Below are 17,788 nucleotides of genomic sequence, written 5' to 3'. Positions count from 1 at the left end.
AATCCTTCACTTTAATTGTAATAATTATAGAACACATGGCATACAGACACTATGTGTTATATGGACATAATTAACAACTTTCTCATTAAAGCTCTTGAAATCAACATATAATCTAGGCTTTAGCCTGAGAGTTCCTGAAATAAAGCAGAAGGAAAGATCTTCCCTTTTCCTAAATCACAAGACCCATGATCAAAGAACTAAATTTGAAAACAAGATTTTACTTACAGTGCCATGAAGAAAACAGGTGATGCTAATAATCAGATGTTCCCAGAACTGAAAGCTAATTTAAGAGGATGCCAAAATGATCCATTTTGACAGCTGAACTCCCCTAATCCATCCCATTTAGATTACGTAGATCAGATAAAGTGCACATCCTTAGAATAATTTATCCTACAAGTTGAATAGGTCATCAGGAAAATTAACTCCCCACTCACAATCAGCTGATCAACCTGAACTCCTTTTTTTCGGGAAGGAAATAATATCTATCCCAGATACCTGATCATCATTTGCTTCCACTTTGTGTGAGAGTAATTTGAGTGGGCTTAATAATAGCTGTGTCCAAAATGCATCATAAGCGACATGCAAACTTTGGTCACGTCGTACCAGGATGAAAATCAGTCATAATATGGCCATTTTGAAATTTTCAATGTACAAATAAGTTAAAATATAGCTATTAGAGATGTTTAAAGAAAGCCTAATGGATAGATCATTTAATTGCTATCTTTGAAAGTTAGAATATTTTATAACATTATTTTACTTATAACTAAGATTACCAGATCCAATTCTGGAATTTACAATTGCTCCCAATAAACTTTTCAAGAAAAGTCTGAGCAGGCTTGCATTCAATCCAGACTAATATTCAAACTCTCAATACCCAGGAGGAGGAAAACAGAGTGAATGGAAGACAGGCTTGCTGAATTGAGAGTAGAATTCAGCCTTAATCTATGAACCTATATGTTTTTAGGTCAAAAATCCCTGAAATCAATGCACAAGTCTAAACGATCTTTTAAACAAGCCTACCTTCATCCAAGGAAGCATGAAAACAGATTTTATAGTTGGTCTACAGGATCACTATTTGCAGTTTTAGAAACCTGGGGTTTGCTGTTTCCTTTCTTGCAGTGCCTCGCATCATTATCATATGATTAATCACTGCCGCTTTCTCCGTTATTTCAGTCAGCTATGGCCAAAGAACTATTTGGTGACTTTTTTTTTTCCAAAAGAAAATGTCCATCATTTACATAACAAGTGGCCCAGCAGAACATATGCAAATTGATGTTCAAAACCTGACAAAAGCGTATTGAGCATCTTCTGGTTGTATTCTGATGAAAAAGGTATTACTTGTTTACAAAGCGGTATCCTTAACTGGTATGCCCAGCAGCACAGGTTTTAAACATATTTAATAGACGGAATATTCTGACCCGACTACCCCTAAGAAAAGAACAGAACAATACCAGTGACATTGATGGGAATAATGCAAGAAGAAATCACTTGGGCATCTTGTTTCATCTTCTCCTCCGGCGTCGGGAGAGGTAGTGCTTTGCTCCAGTTGGTCTGCTTGTCCAGTGTTGAGGGGATATTGTGTACTGGGTTTTTTGGCCTCTGCCCTAACATGACATCTGTATCTTCGTCCTCTGGGGGATGGGACTGCAAATGAAGTACATTCAGACTCAGCCATCATGGTTATACATAAGCACACATATAAGGAATTTCAAAGTTTAGTTAAGAAAAATGAAGTTAGAAGTAAGCTTTTAGGTCAAAGGAAGAATTCCTAGAAATAGTTAGTAAGCACAGCTAATTGAAAGTTATAATTTCAATAGTCAAGCGACAGAAAAGGAAAAAAATGGGCTAAATAAACATGCTTTTTGTGTCAAATGGAGAGGAGAGGAGGTAGCCAGACAAGAGGAGAGACAAGGTAGCCAGAAATCCCCAAACTTCAAACTGAAGAAAAATGTGAGTCTCCAAGAAAGGTAATCCACTTTCTGGATATCCGCCTCGCCATCAATTCCTAGTGAAAGTCTTGAGAGCTCTAGATGACTAGGATCAAAAGGAGATGATTTAGATGCCTATGAAAAGATTTCGAAAATGTGCCAGAAAATCTGGAGTCAGGAGACATTCCAGAACATATCACCTGAAGGACAAGCCAACCTAATCCAAGAGGCCAGATTAAAACACAAGGAGTCAATTTCACTGCAGGACTATGGTGTTTGTGAATAACATTTTCAAAACACAGTTTCATCAACAGTGTATGCACATAGAAAAGCAAAAGTGAAGAATCTCCCCCCACCAACTCTAGTGGAAAATACAAATGCTGTTACTGGGAGGAAAGATTCAAGTGGGTTTCTTTTTTAGATTTAGAAGAGTAAAACGGTCTTGGTTTATTTTCTTTCAGCTTTGCAGTGCGAAGCTTTTCTCCCAGCTGTGTAGTGAGAGGCCTGACTTCTATATGACCTTTGAAAATTCTCCATCCAAACCTTTGATAGATATTAATATTGTCTAACTTTCATTTCAGGGTTGGGCTCCTGGCCCAGATTATTAAAAAGGCTCCATACCAATTTTGATTTTAGGGTTGGGTTTCTAAACCAGATTATTAAAAGACACAGTTTTCACCACTGAACCTAGTTTTCTTTCTTTCCACAATTTAGAGGAAGATGGGTATTTGTATAAAATAAATATTTTTTCCTCTTATTCCAGTTAGGTTTTAATAATATTCTGTCCTAAAATCAGGATCATTTAAAAATGTGATCATCCTCACATTTGGAAGCTTCATGCCCTGTTGACTCAGAGGATTTCACATATTGTTAAATGAACTGTTCTCAAGTGCCCTTAAAGAGAAGATTCGAGAGCTACTTGTTTAAACTAACCCCCAGCATTTGCTTACCTTGTCAGAGGTATCTGCAAAGCCCCCCAGCACACCCAACAGGATATGATTCCCCCCCTTGAGAAAAATGTGTTCGCCATGAACATTTTAGTAAAACATTGCAACCTTCTTTCTCTCTTCAGCTTTTGTGCAGATTCCCAGCGAAGTGAATAGCTCAAATAAAGTTGGAGCACAAAAGACTTTGTTTCCTAGGTAACTTCCAAAAAGAAAAAAAAAAAGTTTGGTGCATGCAAAAAGAGAGACAGAAAGCGAGGGAGAGAGAGCAAGTGCCGGAGAGAAAGCCCCACCACCAGAGGCCACATTTTGTAGGCGATTCCTTCCTTGAATAACAATGGACTGGGAAACAAAGAAAGAATAGTGACCTGCCTACAGGCTCTGACCAGCAGCCAAAAGCACTTTTTATTTAATGGCGACAGGGACAATTGGCTGCCAGAGAATCCTTTTGTCCTGTTCCCTTTTTTTGATTTGAGAAGCTGAACCTTGACAGTTCTAATAAATATAAGCCAAGCTGGAATTTCTTTCCTCCTGACTACAAAGTCCAAGAGTGGCAGTAGGTGATGCCCATCTTGAACAGAGCCTTAGTTGCAGTTTAGGGGGGAAAAGTAAGTGGGGAAAAAAGCCAATGGCATCACTGTCTACATTATATTTTATTTAATTCAAGTTAGGAAAATACCACTCTTTAAATTGATTTAAAAGGAAACTGTTAGTTAGTTAGTTAGAAACAACAGAGTTTGCCATAAAGTCAAAAGAGACAAGAAAGTGAAAGTGTCTGGAGACAGTAGGATAGGGCTGTGTATGGAATGTTCTCAGAACCAATACCTTTCTACTCCATGGGGTCATGTGGCAACACTCAGTGGGGGAGGGCGAACGGGTGCTGTTAAACTATGAACATGAAATGCAAAAAAAGAAAAAATTAAAAACATGCACACAACACACAGTATACCCTGGTTAAGCCATATCTATGATACTGATGAATGAATATACTGGGATAACTCCTTCCTTCCTTCCTACTTTCCTTCCTTCCTTCCAAATGCATCTTTATCTTATGAGAAGTAGCATAAATACAGTTGCGCTGCATAATGATGTTTTGGTCAACGACGGACTGCATATAGGAGGGTGGTCCCATAAGATTAGTACCATATAGCCTGGGCGTATAGTAGGCTATACCATCTAGGTTTGTGTAAGTACACTTTATGATGTTCACACAACGATGAGATTGCCTAACGACGCATTTCTCAGAGCATATCCCCGTCGTTAAGCAACGCATGACTAGAGCGGTTAAGAGCATAGACTCTGGAGCTAGACTGTCTGAGTTCAAATCCTGGTTCTACCGCTTATTTGCTGTGTGACCAGGGGCAATTATTCAACCTCTCTAAGGTCAATTTCCTCATCTGTAAGATAGGGAAATAATAGTATCTACCCTCCAGGGCTGTTTTCAGGATTAAATAAGTAAATATACGTAAGAGACTCAGAGGAATCCTGGCACTTAATATGCTCTATATGTTGGTGTCAGCTACTACTACCACTGCTACTATTATTATTATCCTTACCTTGTAGCTGGGAAATACCTGTGAAATTGTCTTTGCAAATTGTAACTTGTTTTTTTCCTGAGGAAGATTAGCCCAGAGCTAACATCTGTTGCCAACCCTCCTCTTTTTTTGCTTGAGGAAGATTAGCCCTGAGCTAACATTTGTGCCAATCTTCCCCTATTTTTTATATGTGGGTCGCCGCCACAGCATGGCTGATGAGTGGTGTAGGTCCACCTGGGATCTGAAATGGTGAATTCGGGCCACCAAAGCAGAATGTGCCAAAATTAAGCACTATGCCATGGGGCCGGCCCCTGTAACTCTCTATCTTTTAGATCCCAATCTCATTCGCAAATTTGGGAAAGATTGAATTATTCTCTGTCCTTAGAGTGAGTTTATTTTCCAGTGAACTACTTGGAAGAAAATTTCCTGTGTATAATTTCCTCCTCTGGACTGCTCAAAATTTGCCTCTTCCTCATATTCAGACTATATTTGAAGACAGGACCAGTTTCACAGGCATGTGACCTGTGCAGTCACACAGGTCCCTGCATTCAGGACTCCACACTTGGTTTAATGCTGTCACTGTCTTGAAACTCTTAGTTTTTCAGTAAGGGGCCCTGCATTTTCATTTTGCACTGGGCCCCACAAATTATGTAGCCAGTCCTATTTGGAGAATAATCTGGTAACCAGAATCTCCTTTTCAGGATCTACTGAAAAGGACATTGAAACTGTTTCAAACTCTAAACTATCAGCTTGGGATTCAATTAGGCCTCTATTACAGCTTTCCATGTAGTGTTGCCTTAATGTAACATGAATTCTCCCTGGATATGTCTTTTTCACCTATTAGGTTATGAATTCCTAGAGGTCAGGAGCCATATTTAATTTTCCTTTCAGTCTTCCATGATGCCAGCAAAATGCCTCCTCATTGTAAGAGCTCAACAAATTATTTGTGCACTTGAATGATACTAGCTCTGTGTGTTTTAACAGTGACGGGAAACCCCAATAAAGTAAGGGTCGTGCTCAAGATCTCAGGAGGAAGCAGACACCACAGAATCCAAGGGTACTTACCATCTTAGTGCCCATAGGTGAAAACAAATAGAGGAAACCACAAGCAACACTTGGTTCCCCTGGAGGCTCAGTACTGATTCTGGTTACCCTTCAGCCGATGGCAGATAGGTGTTTGTGGGGCAACGCTCAAGGTCTAATTCTATCCTAAGTTTCTAAATTTTAACTGACAGAGTTGCTCATTAATTTTTAAGCAAAGCAAATGCCGTCTCCTCAGGCCCAGTTAACTTTGATCTAGATCTTATTTAAGACAAAAGATTTTGTAGCGTCTATGGCTCCCTCACTGAAAGTGATCATTTTACTAGATGTGGTGTATGTGGCCTGAGTTCAGACACTAACCTGGCTCTCTCATATGAATCACTCACAGATAGTGATGTGCAGGTCTCAGGTAAGACAGGGGGGTGTGCAAAATAGAGAGAAAACTCAGGGAAGTGGGAAGCAAAGCCTACATGGAAAAGGAACCTGTTTTCAAGAAACCAAAGGCTTTGGTGTCTCATGAAAGGATTTCAAAAAATTACACAGCAGGAAGCTGCAGAGCAGAAAATATATTAATTATATTAATATATTAATTTTGGTAGTTTGTCTTAAATCTCCTAAGTCAGCTCTCCTGTTGAGTATTTTTTCCAGGAGTGGGGGTGATGAGTGGTTTTTCTTTTCCATCTGTTTGAGAACCACCCCGATCCCATTAAACAAGCATGAGGTAACACCTGGAAATAACTAAGGATGGCAAGGCCAGAGAGGGAGCTCAGACCATTCAGTTCTGGTCACCATCATTAAGTCAAGGTCTCTGTGGGTTATGCTCCACAGAAGATTCCTTCTCAGCTAATCAGCCTCCACTATTTTGATAGTAGCTCCAACCTCCAGCCTGTGAGGGCTAAAACTAGGTACTCTTGAGCTTGTATGTGGAAAGGTTGTGTTCTTTGATTCTACCACCTAGACACAAGCACACAAGTCCCTGCAGATGATCTGTTGATTTAGAGTATTTAAATTTATAATATTCAAATGGGCTATGGTTTTATTTTTGCCATGAATTAGTAACTACCTTAGTGTAGTGTTTTAAAGCATCCTCTTTCCTTGGTGTTTGGTCAAAGGAACTAAAATCGTTTTGAATATTTCTGATTAGACTTTTATATGGTGAATGCAATAATCAGTTCATAGAATTTTTTTCTAAATTATCTAAGAAATAAAACTGCAAGACAACTGCTCCCTCAGGGCATCTCTACATGGCCCAGCATGCCACTCTTTAACGGGTACAGATGGATACAGTTAGGAAAAGCTGCATGCTGATGAAATTTGTATGAACTAAATTATTCTTTAAAGGCTCTATTTAAATGAATCCCTATTGCTTATTCAGAGTAGGACTTGTAAGGGCAGGAATCATTTCTTCTTCATAACTGTATTCCTATTGCCTCAGTAATGCTCAATAAATATTTGTTGTACTGCTAGCACCCCCCCATGTGCCTGGCATAAGCAAACAAAAATCCTCTCCAAAGAAATAATATCCAATTATTTTCACATATAATTTTGCGGTACAACATCTAGCACAAAGTCAAAGATAACAAGGCAAGGAGGAGACAAGACAGCATGAGCAAGAAGCATCCAAAACAACAGATGATAGAAGCAGACCCATAGGGACTCCTGCTTTTGGAATTATCACTCCATGCAGGAGTAGCAGTGAACAACCTTGGCTTCCCCAGAATAAGTGTTTGGGAAGATTGTTAGACCACTCATTCATTCATTCAAGAGCATTTCTTTGATGAGGGTCAAAGTCAGCGCCAGTGGAAACAAATTGTTGGATCAAAAATAATATCACCCTTATGAGTTCACTATACAATTCTTTTGACTTCTATACTTCTGAAATTTTTCATAATAAAATGTTGGAGAAAAATGCAAAAAAAAATTTCTCCTTCCTTTTCCAGTCTCCTATTCTGGCCCTCCTACCACTGATTTTGAGAGGCCTCAGACTCCAAGTTATACCATTTTAGAATCAGCTACCACCAGTCATGCCTGTCTTGTCCCTGACAAAAGATGCTTCTTTGATGCTTTCACCCCATTTCTGTCCCTGCTGGCCCCAACAGTTATACCGTCAAATCCTTTCCCTAGTTTCCCATGAAACTGCTTCAATAAAAGCTAGAGTTTTACTTATGACTAGTGTTCAGAACAAGAAATAACAGACATTATACTCAAAAGCAGTCAAACAAATTTCTTTGGTGAATAATGAAAGAATATTTTCCAAACTCTAATCTTTCTTGTGGGGTGTGTGTGAGAAAAGTTCATTTCTTCACATTTGTGGCTATGAACAAGCATTTCTCCAAAGATCTCAAGATTTTCCCCAACCTTTCTCTTACTGCCAAAAGAAAAAAATCATCCCTCCACTCCATATTTTACTTTCTTTTTGGTTTTATTTTATATGCTCATGGGGGCTTATTTTGCTTCAAAACTTTCCAAAAGACATCTGTTAAAATGTTGTGGGTATTACAGCAGGAAATGTTTTGAAAAATTGGCTTTGGTTTGTGATCTAACTGATACCACATGGCATTTATAGCAGTCAACTTTCAGAGCTGATTTATTACTATCATGCTGTCCTTAAACATGAGAAATATTTACTAGAGAATGGATGTTGTGGTACATTTGAATACAGGAATAAAACCTTAGTGTGAAGATGTCCATTGCAAGCCACACTGAGTTCCTAGTGAGGTGATCTGGGCTCTTATTCTCATTCTTCCCTGGGGCTTGTTTGTCCTTAGATCAAGTCCCTGCGTTTCTGCACATATTATGGCCTGTCTGTGAGATGGAGGGGACCTTGTCTGCTTCAGATTTTTCTTCACCGGAGTGTATGTAAGTGTTGTCCATAAATATGAAGTGCCTTGATCTTTCTGGAAGGCTTAAAGGAGTCTGGCAATACCTTCTTCATATATCACTCTTGCTGCTACAATTACAGAGCATTTTTATTACCTTGAGACTGCCCCGAAGTCTCCTACTGACTGGCACTATGCTCTTATCTTCCAAACATGTTTAATAATATCATTTTAACTCATACTGTGCTGCTTCCTTTCCTCTCTCCTCAACTCCGACTTTTACCAAAGTGAACAACCATGAGAATACAAAATGATGAGGTAAGTAAAAGTTTAGGACACATCTTACGCTTTCTCTGTCCTAAGCCTTTCTTCCCTTTCCTGGTTTATCCTTTGTCACCACTCTCTTCATGCTTCCCCAAAGGGCCTGAATGCAGCACCCCCAAGTACCCAAACCCTTCACACGCTCTCCCAGCCAGCTGTAAGGCTAGCAGGAAGCCCGCAGCACTCACGTGAACGTGTTGCCAACTCCTAGTGATGAACCAAAAGGAATAAATCTCTGACGCAGAATTCTGGACAATGGTTGTAGGCTAGGAAGGAGATATTTGGGGACAGGTGCCTACTGGGTTCTTCTTTTTTGAACAACTTTATACATTAATATCTATTTAAAACACCAAAATGCATAAATATTCGGGACTGGGAAACATGGCCTTATCATTGTTAAGTCTGCTTTTCCAAATAATACTCTTGTTTCTCTTCCCTGACAGATATTGCCACCACCACTTCCTCAGTTCTCCTGAGCACTTTGCAAAAGAAAATATACAAAAGGCCAATAAGCACCTGCAAAGGTCCTCAACATCATTTCTCATCAGGAAAATTCAAATGAAAACCACAGCGATATACTAGTATACACCAGAAGGGCTGAAATTCAAAAGATGAATAATACCAAGTATTGGTAAAGATGTGGAACAACTAGAACTCTCATAAATTTCTGGCGGGAGTGTAAAATGGTGTAGCCACTTCAGAGACTGGCAGGATCTAATATACTTAAACATATGTCTATCCTTTAATTCCTTCTTAGGTATACAGAGGTAAGAACAATGAGTATGTCCACAAAAAACCTTGCACAAAAATATGTATAAATATTTTTATATATAGCAGCTTTATTCATAAAAGCCCCCCCAAAAAAACCCCACAACTAGAAACAACCCAAATATCTACCAACAGCAGAATGGATAAAGAAATTGTGGACTAATGTATTCATACAATGGAATACTACACAGTAATAAAAAAGAACACACTATTGATACATGCAACATCGACTTTAAAATAGTATGTGGAGCAAAGAAGCCAGACACAAGAGAGTAGGTGCTCGTTCACTTTTGAATCTCATCCTGTTGATAGATTGATAGACGTTTTGGGTATAAGATCAGCCTCTAGTAAGCAGAGCTTGAATGGCAGTGGCAATGGCAATGGTGCAGTTTTACCCAAAGAGAGGCTTTCTGCGAGACAGTGTGTAACTGCAAAGAATCTCTCTCCTTTTGATCTCAGCTGCGACTGAACGAAAATTCTTAGGGTGATGGAATGCAAAATTATTTTATGTATTTTAAAGTTCAGGAACACTTTTTTTAATGGTGTTCTGTTAACGAAGCAATTTAAATGTGTAGAGCATAACAAAATTATATTTTGAGGTATGTGTGGAAAGTAGTCCCCACGTGAATGGAAAAGAGGGCTCCAGGGAGGCTGGGGTGGCGGGGGGAGAACACTTTCTGCTGCTGCTCAGTGGTTTATTCACAGAATTGCTCTGGCCTGTCAAGAAATACACAGAACAAGGCCCACTGGACCCTGATCACTGTGATATTGATGCCAGTGAGTATCTTATTCATCCTCTGTGCCAGCTTTGCCAATTAGTCGGGTCACTGCCAAAGGCCACTCAGCTCGTCAGTCCTCAAAGGTTGCTAGCACCAAATAAAAGACATGAGTGGGGAAAAGGCAGGCCAGGCTTTGAAGTGCAGGGAAGAAGGAGGCTTTGAACTCCTTCTTGTACAAATAGCATAAATACCTTCACCCAAATCAGAGTTGCTGGCAGCGTGAGTCCCAGGACAGCCCAGAGGTGCGGGCAGAGTTCCTCCCTCATGCTCCGTGCCTGGCCCTCAGCTGGGGGTTCGGAGGTGCGCCGTGACTGAAGAGATGCTCCACATTTGGCCTCACTCCAAGTGACGCTTTTCCCTCGTAGCTCAGGCCAGATGTGGCAAAGGCTCAGTAGCATCATACTTGACCTCACCACAGCAAAGTTTTTTAACATTTAAAAAGATAAGACCTTCTCACACATAAGCCATGCACATTCTGCCTTTACTTTTTTCCTTGTTTTTTTTTTCTTTTTTTAATTGACTCTTTTTTTGAGTATAGCTCTATGAATGTTATCACATGCATAGACTCATGTAACTCTACCACGGTCAGGATTCAGAACATTTCCATTTTCCCCCAAAAGTCCCCCATGCTGTCCCTTTATAGTCACAGTCTTCCCCAACTCCTAGCCCCTGGCAACCACTAATCTGTTCTCCATCACTATAGTTTTGTCTTTTTGCAAGTGTCATATCAATGGAATCATACCTTTTGAGACTGGCTTCTTTCACTCAGCATCATGCCTTGAGATCCACCCAAGTTGTTGTGCGTGTCAGAAATTTGTTCCTTTTTATTGTGAGTAGTATTCCATTGTCTGCTTATACTTTGAACAATGAAATGTCTCAGGCATGCAAGAGAATGTCAACCTGAGAATATTCTGTAATGATGTGTACAGTGAAGTAATTTTATTGGCTGTTCCACAGCCAGGCTAATGTTTTAAAAAGAAAGAAAGAATTCCAAAACTAAAATCTGCAACAAGGAATTTTCTTTATTTCTCACAATATTTAATGTAAACCAGACTCACTGGCTAATGCTTTCATTAGCTATTATGCTGGCTATTAAGCTATTGTCTGTCAGCTCCAAATCTATTCTTCCATACTCTGCTCTGTGATATTGGGAATCTGCAAACAACATTTCTTTTTTGCCAGCTTCTCCCTATTAGGTTCTACCCTAGGAATGTCAGCTACTTTCTGCCGTCACTATCTCTGTGTTACCTCAGTTTCCCATTTGCCGTGTCAGTCTCATAATACCATCCCTATATTGAATTCTCTCTGTGAAAATAACTGGTGTGGTTTTTGTTTTCCTGATTGGACCCTGACTGATAAAGTACATGGTACCAGTCTTTCAGCCCTGGCTTGCTTGTGTCTGAGGCATCTACTTCCAGTTCCTCAGTCCAATCAGGAAAATATGAACCAGTTTGATGTTCCATGGGGGTGTCAAGATGATAGTGATCTCTGCAGATTATGGTAGAGAACAGGAGAGCTGACACAGTCTAAAAAACAAACTGCTTCTGGTGACCCTTGAAAATGGGTATAGAGGGAAAAAGTATTTGCTGGGGTCAATAGCTGTATCATTCCACATGCTAGGTGCTGTGCTGATTTGCTCCAAGAAAAATACCATATTGTAACAGCGGCTACAATTAAAGTCACAAGCTACTTAGAGAGCTAGTCTCCAAGATTTGTCTACCTTCTGCAAAGACCAGACAGATGAGTTAAATGGGGAGTGTGATAGGCATCGCCACTCCTGTAATCTTATATTTGAAACTAATGTCAGACTCTTCTCTCCCTACTATCCCAAGAAAGATCCTCTAGAACTCGAGGAAGTCAATCCTATACATGTATGGCCTGCTATCTTCATAAAGCACTACTTTTTCTGATCATGTTATTTCCGTACTCAAAAACCTTCAAGAATTTCCCATGCCTATGGAATAAATTCAAACTTTTTAGTCTGACATTCAAGATCCTTCAAGATCTGGTCTTTCGAAGCACTGCAGCCAAACCAAAATATTTGAATTCATGTATACGCACTCCATTTTCTCCTGCCCGTGTGCTTGCTCTCGTGGTTTCTTCAGCCTGTAATCCCTTTCCTCCCAGCATTCATATCAAAATTCTGCCCCAACCTTCAAGGCCTTCTCAGATGCTACCTTTACCGTGAAGTTTAATCCTAACACCCGACCCCATTCTAATACCACATACCAGTTAGGTATTAACACCTTATATTCAATACCATATAATTTCTTCTAGTATCCATGTATTCTGGATAGCAGAGATTGTCTCACTCATTTTTGTATCCCTCTAGTACATTAATAGTAGGTGCTTGGTTAATTTTTTTCAAAATAAAGGAGTAAATGAGAGGCCACAATGGGAGAAAGGGCATTCCAAGTGGAGATATGGTTTTGAGAGTGCAGGATATTTTCTAGAGAAGCACATGCAGTTTGGTTTGGCTGAGGTCTAGGGTCTATGCAAAGGATTTGTGGGACATTCATCTGAAAAGGTAAGTTAGGACCAGGTTGTACAGAGGCTGGAGAGTTGGGCTGATTTGAACTTATTTCTTTAGGCAGAATGGAGGAACTAAAGGTTTAGGATTAGGGAAGAATTTGTATGTCAAAGATTCTTATACCAAGGTTAGAATTTTTCTTAACTGGTTTAAAGGAGCAAACTAGATGAGATAAAGGGACCTATGCTGAAGCAAGAGAGACTTAATTTGGATGGACAGAACCATTTTGAGACAGGTTATAGAACAACAGAATACTTCTGGGAGAGCTTGCAAATTATGAAGATATTTTATAAAAGCAAAACGAGACCTGTCTAGGACACTGTGGTATATGTAATTCTTTTATAGCGAAGGAAAGGCTTGGTCAGCGTTTCCCAGTCTCAGCTCTTATAAACCAATAGAATATCAAAAATCTCTAATGTGGACCCATGGCGACAGGGAAGGAGGGGAGAGGCTGGATAAGAGAAGACAGAGCTGGGGATGGGAGAGAGAGTGAGGCAGTGAGAAAGTCTACCCAGGGCAGGTCAAATACTATTGAAATACCCCTCCTGCCAGCTCTAGTCTTTAATCCTCTCTCCTGGCTTAGAACTCCATTCTCAGTCTTCTAATTCTTCTGTAAGCTAGTTTAGTTTTTCTCAAAAGTTGCTTTCTTGTAAGACCTAGTCTTTTCCTCTTAATAGAAAATGAAAGAGTAAACATGCTCATTGTTTATAGCTCTGGACTATGACCAAGGAGGTCTGGGTCCTAGTTTGAATGATTTTCCTCCATTTACTTCCCAAGGAGGCTGTTGGTATGTCCCCTGTCCTTCAAATGCATCTCCTTGGTAAGAAGAAAAGTATGATTTGCCAGTCTTTTATCTTAAAATCCCTGGATGCCACAGTGTGATAAGTTAAAAAACCACTATCAGGCTATGAAATGACAAAGAATCCCTGATATCCTTTCCTGGCTAATTTTATCAAGTCTGACAAAGAATATAACTGTGAACACAATATGCTGGACTGAGTTAACTGTCAATCCTGATGATAAAGATTTAGGCCTCAGTGTTCCTCTGGAACCTGATCAACTTTTTCCATAGGGCTCCATCTCATGTCAAGCATCTTCATCCAATACCATAGACACCATTAGACATTCTACCTCTGGATCACTGAAGAGGCTTGGAGAGGGACGCTTGGTGAGACTGCTGGAGTCTCTCACCACATTTGAGGAAGGGTGACTTCTGTGCCTGTCTGTCTAGACATCAGAATCTAAGCAGGGACTTAGACATCAAGGGTCCCCATGGACCTGACTGCAGGCTGAACGCAGCAATAGGAAATGTTTCAGCTCAGGTGCCGACTCTGATCGGTAGTAGCTGTGTGGACTATGTTAGAAAGAGTGTTATAATCTATTGGAAATGCCTGCCTTAGGTGTGTGCAGGGGAAGAGCAGGTGCATGTCCCAAGTATTTGCAGATCTGGGCCTGGATCAAGGGACCTGACTGATGAGAACAGATGAGCTAGACATTCCATTCAGCAGAGGGCGAACTGCTATGACAAACTGACTCCACACTCTGAAATGGGAACGTGTGGCATTAGGGGCCAAAGTGTCATACACCATGGCAACTTCTAATCAGATTAGATTGTCTGTGGTCTTCTAAATTTTGCTAGTTAAAGTAAAGAAATTCTGAACTAAGCATTTCCTGGTTGAACTTACCTTCTCCTGAAGCCATATATCTGTTATAGCACTGGGATATAAGTCCCAACCCAGGAACTGTGAAATATCCACAGCTAAAGGTATATATATATATATATATATATATATATATATATATATATATATATATATATATATATATATATATATATATATACTTTCTATTTGGAAATAATTTTATACTTATAGAGAAGTTGTAAAAATAGTAGAGAGAGTTCCCATATACTCTTTATTCAGCTTTTCCTAATGTTAACATCTTATATAACCGTAGTACATTTATTGAAACCAGGAAATTAACATTGTTTAATACTATTAACTAATCTATTAACCTTATTTGGATTTTGCCAGTTTTCCCACTAATACCCTTTTTCTGGTCCAGGATCCAATCTAGGGTCCCACATTGCATTTAGTTGTCAAATCTCCTTAGTCTCCTTCAATTTGTGATAGTCCCTCATCTTTGTCTTTCATGACCTTGACACTTTTGAAGAGTGTCAACTGGCCAATTATTTTCTAGAGTGTCCTTCAGTTTGTGGTTGTCTGATGTTTTCTTTTGATTAGATTGAGGTTACACATTTTTGGAAAGTATCCCACAGAAGTGTCATCTCAATGCATCACATCAGGAGGTTCATATATAGGCGTGCCCTATTACTGGGGAGGTTAACTTTGATCACTTGGTTAAGACGGTGTTTGTCAGGTTTCTGCAGCTGAAGCTACTATTTTCTCTTTGTAATCAATAAGTATCTTGTGGGGAGAAACTTTGAGACTATGCAAACATCATATTTCTCAACATAATTTCACCCAACTTATTTTAGCATCCTTTGATGATTATTGCCTACAAAAATTGTTACTGTTGTATTTAGCTAACAGTGATTTTTAAAATTTCCATCAATACTTTTACATTTATTAATTAGAATTCTTCTTTAAGGAAGAGCTACCCCACCCCCATGTATTTATTTACTTATCCCAATTTTACTTATATCAGTATAGACTCGTGGATATTTATTTTATTCTCTGTGTTATAATCCATTACTATCATTATTTATATTATTGCTCAAAGTGTCCCACGTTTGGCCATTGGGAGCTCCTTCAAGTTGGCTCCTGTGCCCTCTTTCCCTAATGCTCCCTATTATTTTTTGAGCAACAAGATCTGGGCACTAGATGTGCTCAATGTTACTAGAGTGTCATTGCTTCTAAAGCTCTCTCAGATGACAGAGCTAGGAAATATACATTTGTATACTCATACATGCACATATATACATATTTATTTTATGCCTATCCATCTGCATATACATGTATATATGTATGTATGTGTGTGAGAGAGAATATATGTATGAATTTGTATTGATACTTTAGATTCTAATCCAACACCACAGGATTCATTCTAGACCATCCCCTTTTCTTATTTGTAACTCCTTTCTCCAACAGTGACAAACTGTCATTATCCACAACATATTTATTTATTTGCTCAATTCTATTATACACATAAAGTAATTTCATAATTTCTAACTCACTCTCTTGTGAAGAACAAATTTACCAACTAGAGTACAATATTTATGTACAATTCCTTTTGTCTTTAGCTTTTACTATTGCTTCAGGCACGGCTGTTCCCAGAGGAGCTCCTGCTTGGGGGTAGAGTCTCAGGCCTCCACATTACTGCAGAGGGAAGAGCTCAAGAAAATCCAGTAGGAGACTAGCTTTTCCCACCATCAGATTACCCACCTCCACAGCTGGTTCACCAGCCTGGACAAAGGTTAGAAAAGGGCCCACAGCTAGGAAGATTTCCAGTGGATTCCAGAACTTGTCATCAACCCACTGGGAGACCAGCTCATCAGTGCCTTCTTTCCAGAGGGAGAAGACCAGGTAAACTTCCATGGATTCATAAAAACTTTGCCTCATTTCTGACCCATTGAAGATAATGCAAAGAACAAAAATAAGAATGGACCAGAAGCACTCAAAGCTGAAGCAACAAACTGTACTTTGTTTTCTGACTATATGATTTGGATAAAGATGATAAGATCCCTCGCAATGAGCATTCCAGGTGCTAAGCATGATGGTTGGAGTGAATATCTCGGATGAGCAACTGAGCAGCATCACAGACAGGAGCATCCAGGAAGCTGATCAGGATGGGGATGGAACCCTATCTTTTGCAGAATTTGTTAAGGTTTTGGAGAAGGTGGACATAGAACAGAAAATGAGCATCCAATTTCTTGACTAAAAGGCTGAGACCAAACTGTTCCTTGCTCTCTAGTACATCTCCTTTCTCCCAAGATACGATGCTGTTTTGTGACAACCTCACATGTGCTCTGTCAACACAAACCTGCCTTTGGTGTAAACAGGGCATTACAGAATGGCACACCCAGTCGATTTCTCTTCAGTATCCATTCACCAGTTCTCCATTTGTAAGTATCACCCCCTCAGTTATGCTGCTGAATGCCACACATCCATCCAGTCTGAGAAAGTGAGAGAGCGACTCATGCTAAGAACCAGCCAAGCAAGCTCTTTCACTGGGTGTAGACTGTAGCCATGCTGCCTTCTCTGCAGTTAGGCTTCAGCACGCTCCTTCAACTTTTTCCATATGTCCTTTGCTTCCTGCTTCTCTGTCACTCAACCTACCATTCACTTGATCTTTCAATCTTCCTGATTTTTATTATGCCTCAAAATCCCCTCTGTTCTGCCTGGCACCCCAGGCTATGCCTGTTATATATATGTCTAACTTGACAAGATGGTTCTGTGGTCTGGCAGTTTTTATTTACCTTCGCTCATAAATGGCCTCTGGGATGTTGTATCCTCAGGAGCTTTTAGGGAACCAGCACTTCTCTCAGAAGAATGAGACAATCTCCTGGTCCCCTGCACTCTGCTGTGTCATCAAAGGGCTGCTGAATGGACATAGTCTTCTTGAAATGTGAAAGGTGTCAAGCGAAGTCTTCTAGGTGGCTTGCCCAGGTCACTTGACCTCTGGCCTCTGATTCTGCACACGTACAGTACCTATATGGCTACTCTTGTTAGTACAGTGTTGGTTCTTCAGAAAATAGCCATATGCCTGCGGGTTTGCTCAGCTTTGGGGCATTGTCACCACCAGAATGGCTACTCTGACAATATGCTTGGGGACGTTCTCATGGCTTTTTGAACAAGGAGGCTGGGCACCCCAAAAGCCTCCTGTAGTCCCACCTCTGCAGCAATGGTTTATGCCTCAGTGTTGCATGCCCTGGGATGTTTTTCACTTCACATTTCCAAGTAGAAAGATGAGAGGTACGGAGGTGCCTAACTTATCCTGTCCAAGAGATTTAAAGATCGTCCTCACTGTCCTGAAGGTTTTTGCATTTGGCAAATGATTATGCTAGAAGCCATAGTCAGCTCCCAGTAGAGGTCCAAAGCATTGACTGTACTGTCACATTACCTGCCCGGTTACATTGGCTTCCTACCTCCTCGTGTATACCA

At 40.0% G+C, this 17,788-nt stretch overlaps 1 protein-coding gene and 1 pseudogene across 2 annotated transcripts in view; one reads left to right on the top strand and one right to left on the bottom strand.

The window, feature by feature from the left end:
- Nucleotides 1-17,788, bottom strand: part of NHS (NHS actin remodeling regulator) — a 336,002-nt gene that overhangs the window by 12,339 nt on the left and 305,875 nt on the right. For both annotated transcript variants that reach the window (XM_058535507.1, XM_058535508.1), the window contains exons 4-5: nucleotides 3,698-3,760; nucleotides 1,452-1,644 (exon numbers count right to left, since the gene is read on the bottom strand). In XM_058535507.1, the coding sequence (XP_058391490.1) occupies nucleotides 1,452-1,644; nucleotides 3,698-3,760 (256 nt within the window). The remainder of the gene's footprint in view (nucleotides 1-1,451; nucleotides 1,645-3,697; nucleotides 3,761-17,788) is intronic.
- On the top strand, nucleotides 8,565-16,571 carry LOC131400642 (calcineurin B homologous protein 1-like; annotated as a pseudogene).

The sequence above is a fragment of the Diceros bicornis genome, chromosome X (assembly GCF_020826845.1).
Source record: "Diceros bicornis minor isolate mBicDic1 chromosome X, mDicBic1.mat.cur, whole genome shotgun sequence".
NCBI classification, from domain to species: Eukaryota; Metazoa; Chordata; class Mammalia; order Perissodactyla; family Rhinocerotidae; genus Diceros; species Diceros bicornis.
This window is presented reverse-complemented; position numbering and strand designations above follow the sequence as displayed.